Here is a 9,140-nt window from a genome sequence, read left to right as displayed (position 1 = left end):
ACAAAAACATGCAGAAGGTGGATTGGCTGTATCTTGTCCTGCACAACTGGTTCCCATCCAAGCTGTATAACTGCCATCCATGTTCCAGGGCTGTACTTACTGGTCAGTGAAAATGGACATAAGAAATGGATTCATCATTCTTGTTCATCTGATTCTATTATGTAGCCCCCCTTTAATCTGATTAAGTGATGATTAAAAGTATTATGAGTGTTAAACAGAGGATAAACACTGATTTAGAATGCAGCTCTGGTTTAATATCTAGAGGGTTAACGGGACTACTTGCTCAGAAGGTTAGATATTAGTCTCCATCTAGTGGAAATATACAAACTTTACAGACAAGAATTAAGAAGCTCCTGGACGTTAGCAGAGAGAGGTAACTGTATCGACACATAAAAAAAAAATTAAAGAATAAACTCTTAGCCTCTTAATAAAAAATATTATGGCAGAATGTTCTATATTGTGTCAAATTAAACAGTAAAAGAAAATGTATTTGCATTATTAATCAGCACTTTACTTTCTTATTCTGGCAGCAGTGTCACATCACAATAAGCAGGAAACAGATGAGGGAATCATGACTGGGTATAAAAGAAAGATCCACCAAAACCTCAGTCTGTAAACACAATGATAAATCATGGCTCAAAATTTAGTGCAAATTGTGAAAGAATTGTCAAACCGTTCAGAGTTTCTCAAATGCAAGAGTTTTTCCTTTTACCACGTACGATACATAATGCACTATATAAATATATAAACTATATAAACTAGACACATACATTATATTATAATAAAGTTTTCAGTTGTTACCTCCAACTGCAAAACAAAATACGAGTTTCACTCTCATTTCCCACGCCAATGCAAACTTAATGTTGGATTTAGGGATCAATTTGGGATTCAGCCAGGTTGTGAAGGAAGTGTTGAAAACTTGAGGTAAATGTCAAATTTGCCCTTTTGTTAAGATGTCTTAATTGTCTGATTAATTTTGGTTTCAAATCTAGGGTTTATGTTATTAAAGTTTGTTATGAATGTTGCTGTACAATACCAGTAGCTGATGTAAATGTAGTTGTAAATAAGGACATTCACACCTTTGTGTTGTCTTAAGGTTAAAAAATGACCCACTACAATCCCCTCGTATTTACACCTGAGAATTGACTTTTCCTAGATTGACACCAGAGATTCAGTTTGTGATGAAAAATGACAGGTTTGTTCTATATGCAAATTAAATTTTGGCTGCTTTATTTTAGGTCCAGTGAAGGCAGGTAATTTTTTACCCTTAAGTCACGGAGAGTATAAAGAATGTTAAGAGTACACAAGGATTAACATTAATGCAATGTTTGGACCAAAATCACACTTCACTAACTGCATTAATAAGACTAGTTGTACATCAATCATGCTTTAAAAAAGTAATTAGTCAGTGTGTTAGAGAAAAATCACCACCTTAAAGAAAAATAACCCACTGCTACACTTTGAGCTGCAGATAAACAACAAGTTTATTAAGTAGTTTGCAAACAAAACAAACATGATCCCAAAAGTGAGACTTTTTATGTGACTTTTTATGATTCTGTTACATTCTCATGCTCCACCACAGACTCTAGATTTCAGCATTATTTTCTAAACATATTGATTCTAAATATTGCTCACCTTAGTAAATTTCAGTTTTCACACTGATTCCACTGAGACAAGCCTTTGATTACACTGACTACTTCTAATAAGTTTTATTTGATTATATCCAGTAATCTTTACTAAGTAAAACCACGTATATTGTTAATAATTAATGCAATAGATTGACTAAAAGATAACAAAAAGCCTATTCACTCAGCTGTTGTTAATATAATTAATATTATGTAACTATTACATGCTACATGCATGAATCACTTTTTGATACAGATTGATACTTTTTAATAACATTTATTTTGATCACATTTATTAAACTGTATAGTATAGTGTAGTGTAGTGTAGTGTAGTATATAGTTCAGTATAAGTAAAATATAAATATAGTATAGTATATAGCTTAGTATCAGTATAGTAAATACACTATATTGCCAAAAGTATTAACTCGTCTGCCTTCACACGCATATAAACTTGAGTGACTCCCATTCTTAATCCATAGGGTTTAATATGATGTCGCCACCCTTTGCAGCTGTAACAGCTTCAACTCTTCTGGGAAGGCTTTCCACAGGGTTTAGGAGTGTGTTTATGGGAATTTTTGACCATTCTTCCAGAAGCGCATTTGTGAGGTCAGACACTGATGTTGGACAAGAAGGCCTGGCTCACAGTCTCCGCTCTAATTCATCCCAAAGGTGTTCAATCGGGTTGAGGTCAGGACCAGTCAAACTCGCTCCTCCATGTCTGGCGGGGCCATCCCCAAACTGTTTTCACAAAGTTGGGAGCATGTAATTGTCCAAAATCTCTTGGTATGCTGAAGCAGCAAAAGTTCCTTTCACTGGAACTAAGGTGCCGAGCCCAGCTCCTGAAAAACAACCCCACACCATAATCCCCCCTCCACCAAACTTTGCACTTGGCACAATGCAGTCAGACGGGTACCGTTCTCCAAACCCAGACTCGTCCATCGGATTGCCAGACGGAGAAGCGTGATTTTTAAATCCAGAGAACACTGCTCTGAACACTGCACCCCAATCTTCACTGCTCTAGAGTCCAGTGGCGGCTTGCTTTACACCACTGTATCTGACACTTTGCATTGTGTTTGGTGATGTAAGGCTTGGATGCAGCTGCTCGGCCATGGAAACCCATTCCCTGAAGCTCTACACACTGTTCTTGAGCTAATCTGAAGGCCACATGAAGTTTGGAGGTCTGTAGCGATTGACTCTGCAGAAAGTCAGCGACCTCTGCTCAGGACGTGCCTCAGTATTCGCTGACCCGCTCTGTAATTTTACGTGGCCTGCTGCTGTCGTTTCCAACCACTTCCACTTTGTTATAATACCACTGACGGTCGACTGTGGAATATTTAGTAGTGAGGAAATTTAACGACTGGACTTGTTGCACAGGTGGCATCCTATCATGGTACCACGCTGGAATTCACTGGGCTCCTGAGAGCGACTCATTCTTTCACTAATGTTTGTAGAAGCCGTCTGTATACCTAGGTGCTTGGTTTTATACACCTGTGGCCATGGAAATTACTGCAACACCTGAATTCAATGATTTGGATGGGAGAGTGAATACTTTTGGCAACATATAATTAATATTTAATTAGTGAATGTATGAATTCGACTGGTGACTACATGGAACAGTGGTCTCTTTGCCATGGTTGGGAAGAAAGCCCAAAAATGTCACCTTATGCTGATATGAAGTTTGTCTGGATAATCAGATCCAAGAACCACCAAAACCAGGTCTGCCATTAATCATAAGTAACACTGTCCACAGTTACGCACTTTCATTGGACAATGGTAGTCTAGTGGGTGGAGATTTGGTTTATCAATCAAAAGGTTTTGGGTCCAGATCCTGGCTCTGCCATGCAACCACTGCTGGGCCCTTGTGAAAGGCCCTTAACCCTTTCAGCTCCAGGCACGCCATACAGTGGCCTACACTCAGACCCCAGCCTCCAAACAGGCTGGTGTACGTGAAAAATCATTTCTAGGATTAGAGTTAGTCCACAAACTACAGGTGAAAACAGTGCAACTAGTTCTATAGCTACAATAGAAGCAGCCCTAGAATCCTAGAAATCCCTAGAAATGATAGACATAAACCCCCTTTAGCCTTTGATATAAAAAAGCTTCAGCAATGCAGACTTCTATCAAAGCTAATCACCAGATCTCAAAGCGCAGGTCTGAGAAGAAGAGCGATGTGTCAGTAATTCTGTTGTTGAAGAGACTGTTAGGATAACACACACACACAAACACACACACATTTAAATACAAATGTATATGAATTGGAATACAGCTTATGACTACATGGAACAGTGGTCTATTTGCTATGGTTGGGAAGAAAACCCAAAATGTCACCTTATGCTGATATGAAATTTGTCTGCATAATGAGATGTAATTCAAGAAGCACTGAGACCAGGTCTACCATTAATTAGAAGCTGCTGGAGCTTGGGTAACCAAGAGTAAATCGTGGCTTTCTGTACATGATAAGGCTCTCTGTGAGAATCCACTGCTTTCAGGTGAAAAGAAGCTTCTGGCAACTAAATGCGTGTGCCAGTCTGCGTCTCTCCTTGGGCAGTGCAGCAGTGTGTGACATTGCCACATAAAAAGTGTTGTTTAAAAAAAAATAAAAAATAAAAATAAAATTTTTAGCCTATTTTAGCACATTAAAACTAGGAAAAGATTAAAAAAATAACTCCTTGTAAGGGTAAACTTTTCTGTGTGCATTCATTTAAAGTATAGGAGTTTTGCCATTTGGTCAAGCAAGAAAAAACAAAAAAAAACAAAAGGGCCATAATGAATTCTTGTGAACCATTATCACTGTTCCTTTAAGAAGGCTGGGGGCGGAGCTACTGAGGAGGACTACATAAGGAGGGAAAAAGGCAGGAAAAAGAGGGGGGGACAAAGGAAAGTTTGGTGTGTTTTGGGTTATTCTGGGGATAAATGCCCAAAAGCCTCCAACTGTTATTTTGGGACACCATAATGGCACAAGGAATAAGCAGCGTGGAGAACATTTAAAGCCTGGAGCTTGGAGCACTTTGTGGAATACGCCGGTGAGATCCAGCTGTTTTTTGTGTGTATTTTTTGTATTTTTGGCAATGCATTGTTAAGGACTGTTTTTCCAGAATTTTTTACTTTTGGGACAAGATTTTTTTTTTTTTTTGACAATTGTTGTATTGGTGAACACTTTGGCTTGTTGGGATTTTGGAGGAGCTGGGAAGGGGGAAATACATGTGTTGTTTAAAGTAGAAAATAAAATAATTATATTGTGAGAATGAGGTAATTTTGTCAAACTGCAGTGTATATTTCGAACAAATAAATGTAACACCTAGAATTGAAAAAATATCAAGTTAATTGTTACAAGTGGTACAAGCTGTAGAGGAAATACAATAGGGAACTAAAAGTAGATCAGAAGGAGACGGTTGGAAAAAATCAAGGAAAAGATTTGTACCCATTTATCCAGAAGAGCATTTATGAGGTCAGAAAGTAATATTGGACGAGAGGGGCAGGCTCTGTTCTAGTTCATCCCAAAAGTGTTTGATGGGACTGAATTCAGTGCTCGGTGCGTGCAGGTCAAGCTCTTTCACAACAAACTCACCCAACCATGCCTTAATGGACTTTGCTTTAAGCACTGGGGTAGGCTGCCAGTCCATCACAGAGCAAACACACACACACACATACACACACATGCCAAGGGCAATTGTAGTAGCTCCAATTAATCTGACTGCATGTCTTTGGACACAGACATGAGGAGAACATGCAAACTTCCCAGAATAAAGGACCCAGCCTGCTCCACCTGGAAATTGATTGATTTTTCTTTATTTCATCCATACCCTGAAGTAGATATTACAAAAACACACTTACCAGACAGACTTTACATTGTTGTTACCAGAGACTCTCTCATAGATTTTTCTGGCTGAGACATCAGTAATATCATTGTAACTGAGGCTGAAATCAAATAAAAAGATAAAAGATCATTTGCTTTTTATCATGTGTGTAATATTGTTAATACTGTAAATACTTTGTTTGCCTATTGGCTGTTTTTAATCGTTATGGTGGAGACGGTGTATAGAACAAATCATCTATCTTAAACCGTTTTATCTTGATCAGCGTCACTGAACGCAAAGCCAGGACAATTTCAATATTATTATAATTATATCCTATATTATTTATGCATTTTCTCCTCTTTTTTCCCAGTTAAACATAGCCAATTTATCTTTCCCTGATGGCATTCGAGGAGTGAAAATTTGCTTGACACGTGTCCCGCCAACCTGTGTGCAGTCCACGGACCCCTTTTTATTCGCCTATACTACTAAACAGGATCTCCAGTCTGGTCTTTTCCCACCCAGCAGACTTTAGTAGCCAATATTGTCTGCTACAGGCACTGCTGATTGTGCCCGCTAGGGAGGTGCCCAGTCGACTAGTAGCAGAGCTGAGATTCGAATTTTGGGAGCTCAAAATCCCAGCACTGGTGTACTACCTGGGCACCCATTACAATATTTTTGTATTTCCAGTCATGCAAATGTTTACTGAAAATTCTACAATATTAAAATTTACATTTGAAGTTACATTGCATAACCCAAAGCTGCTGAGAAAATTACTCAACTGATCTCTAATCTACTTACTCTAGGACGCTGGTTTTGTGCAGGTAAGGGAGCAGCTGCTCCAGACCATCATCGGTGAGCTGGCAGTGGCTGAGATCCAGTTCTGAAAGGCCTTCGGTCTGATCCAAAACCAGTGCCAGTGATCTACAGGACTGCAGTTTCAAATGAGTCTGACTGAGGTCCACCTCATCTCCCAAAACCTTTGAAAGAATCACAGCACGCCTGACATTCTGCTCCTCAGGTCCAGCATGTACAAGATCCAGGAACTGAAGCGTCAAAGCATTACTGCAGCTGAAACAGAACATCCACCAATCAAGAAATTATTCACCTACAGTAGGTCAAACATTTACATATACTTGTAAGTACTTTGGGACTTTCAGTACATGGAAGGAGATGTAAACTGGCATGCTAGCTGGAATGTGTCACCTCAGTCTATTGTTTTAAATGGCCTGAGATAAATGTGTTAGCTTAGTTAACTAAAACTGTGGCAGTGGGTATGGGCAGCTGAAGATGTAATTGTTTTCTAACTAGAGCGTCTCAATAGTCTGCCTTCTAAAGTTCGATATGAGTTAGAATCCTCTCTATTGGACAGCAAGGCAGCTCATTAGGTTTTGAGACAGACCCTAAATAACAAAACAAGGTTAGGCACCAATGTCTATGATGTTGCGTACCGTAGTTTAACTTTGTGGAAAATGCTGAAAAGCTGTTCCACTCCAGTCTTCTCTATCTCACAGTCCTGGAGAATGAGGAGTGTTTGTGTTTTAGCTCTCTGGATGGTGGTGGTGATGACTCTACAGTCTTCTTTGCTCAGGAACAGAGCAGAAGTCTCCTCCGTGTCCTCCGTCAGGTCCAGAGTAGAGGAGGAAAAGTCCAGCTGATGCTGTAGAGCCGAGAACAGAAACTCTGTTTCCTGATGGACCTCTGAAACACTGCAGCAGTGGAGCAGCCTCAGCAGCAGCAACCTGTCAACACTGAGTACACACACAAATGATTACAGGCTGACCAACTTGATAGTATAGTATTTTGGGATTATAAAGAATTTTAGAATTTAATGCTTGCAACACACTCAGTAAAAGATGTGACGGGGGTGAGCCTGAGAGAACTGTCAATCAGTCTAAAAAGAACATTTCTTAAAGTAAGATTGCAAATAACCCTAACCAGCTCACCTGGCACCAAACACATGCCACAGTTAAAAACTTAGATGACATTTTACCCCATTATGTTGTTAGGGTTGTTGTGGTCAAGAGATTAGGGTACAGGACTAGTAATAGAAAAGTCGCTGGTTCAAGCCCCACCACTTCTTGGATGCCAATGTTGGGCCCCTGAGCAAGGCCATTTATGTGAAGTTAAACTAACATTCTCAATCCTTGTCTGTATAATTCCAAGCATTGCACTATTCCCACATGCCTGGGTGATTTATTAATTACATAAATTAGTAAGTGTCGCCGTTAGGTGGCGCGGCAGTAAAACACACTAGTACGGCCATCCGGCTGGGCTGGGTGGCGGCATGAACAACGTTTGGCTGTTGTTCATAGGGTAGGATAAAGCCGAATAGGGACTCCTCATAACTGAGCGAATTACGACCTCTGCTGGCTGGTTAATGGCGTCTGCACAGAGTGGAGGAATAATGCTGATCACGGTGTGACTCTCCGTACACAAAGCTGATCCTCATATAAACTCGCCTCGTGCATAAATAAATAAATAAATTAGTAGGTGTCCAGGCTTTTGTGATAAAGTGGCCAGAAAGTGTAGAGACTAAAATGTGGCTTGGAATTTTACATTATTTTGGTACAACTGACTAGCTGGCAAAAAACCTAACCTGAGATGGGAGACATGCTTAAGCAAAGGCACGATGCTCTTTAGCTCCTCCTCTGGTATGGAGGTCCACTGCAAGCTAAGAGAGATGGCCGTGCAGTGCTGAAGGACGTAGCGCAGGGCAGCACAGTGGACAGAGTCCAGGTCTCTGCTGTTCAGCTTGATGCAGTTCTCTAATGAATTCAGCAAACTGGACACTGACTGAGAGGAACCAGTCTCATAGATTTCTTTGATGATGGGCAGCAAGAAGCTGGACTTTAACCTGTGAATAAAACCCGCAAAATGTTGTTGTAAGATGCTGGAAATGCTTGATTTAAAAAAAGTTGACACTGGTCACACAAACTATCACTGATACTGAGGTAAAAGCTGAGGCCTGTTCAGTGCCTTTGAGAATGAACCCAACATACCTTCTGAACTGAACTTTGTCAAGCACTGGTAGAAGGTCTTGGATATTTTTCTGACTGATGTTAATCTTTCTGAAGTCCACAGTGATCATGTGACACTTTGAGAAATAGTTAACCACTTCCCAATTTAGAGAGCATGATGTTAGGTCTCCACCCACTTTCTGCAGGAAACGGCAAGCAAGTTCCTCATCCTGAGCTTTATAAACCACTGCAGCCAGCTGCTGAAGAGTCTCTTCAGATAATCTGTAGACAAGCAGATTGGAGTGGAGACAACCAATTCATCAAAGTGTATTTAAAATGCACACTGCATGATGTTCATATAAATAAATGGGTACCTGATTTTTGGCAGGCTTCGGTTGGCTACTAGGTCTGTTAGCAGCTCAGCATCTATCTCGAACTCAGTCAAGTTCAGACACTTTACATTCCAGAGTCTCAGGAGGAATGACAAGTTGCTCAGGACCTTAAAAAAAGTCTCCTCTCTTTTCTGGGTGCTGCTTAGGACTAGTGTAAGTTCCTCAATGGACACTGAAGCAGGAGCTCGTAATCTATTTGCTTTCGCCATTTTCAGCAATGCATCACTGTACAGTCTAGAATTAACATTAAAAAATGCATTAGGAAATTTATTAGAAACAGTTGGTGACCATTTTTACTCTTATCCTTAATTTTTTTTTTTTTTTTTGTGATTAACCAACTTTTTTTCCACAACAAGTCTGATTTACTCA

General features: G+C 39.9%; 1 protein-coding gene across 1 annotated transcript in view; it reads right to left on the bottom strand.

Moving 5' to 3' along the window:
• Positions 1-1,466: 1,466 nt before the first annotated feature.
• The window catches only part of si:ch211-281l24.3 (uncharacterized), a 29,775-nt gene continuing 22,101 nt past the window's right edge, over positions 1,467-9,140 (bottom strand). Inside the window, exons 21-27 of the mRNA XM_063009107.1 lie at positions 8,754-9,005; positions 8,422-8,661; positions 8,019-8,276; positions 6,871-7,170; positions 6,221-6,490; positions 5,460-5,543; positions 1,467-3,822 (exon numbers count right to left, since the gene is read on the bottom strand). Of these exons, the coding sequence (XP_062865177.1) occupies positions 3,756-3,822; positions 5,460-5,543; positions 6,221-6,490; positions 6,871-7,170; positions 8,019-8,276; positions 8,422-8,661; positions 8,754-9,005 (1,471 nt within the window). The 3' untranslated portion in view covers positions 1,467-3,755. The remainder of the gene's footprint in view (positions 3,823-5,459; positions 5,544-6,220; positions 6,491-6,870; positions 7,171-8,018; positions 8,277-8,421; positions 8,662-8,753; positions 9,006-9,140) is intronic.

The sequence above is a fragment of the Trichomycterus rosablanca genome, chromosome 14 (genome assembly GCF_030014385.1).
Source record: "Trichomycterus rosablanca isolate fTriRos1 chromosome 14, fTriRos1.hap1, whole genome shotgun sequence".
In the NCBI taxonomy this organism is placed as follows: domain Eukaryota; kingdom Metazoa; phylum Chordata; class Actinopteri; order Siluriformes; family Trichomycteridae; genus Trichomycterus; species Trichomycterus rosablanca.
The sequence above is the reverse complement of the archived record's forward strand: the minus strand, read 5'-3'. Positions and strand labels throughout refer to the sequence as shown.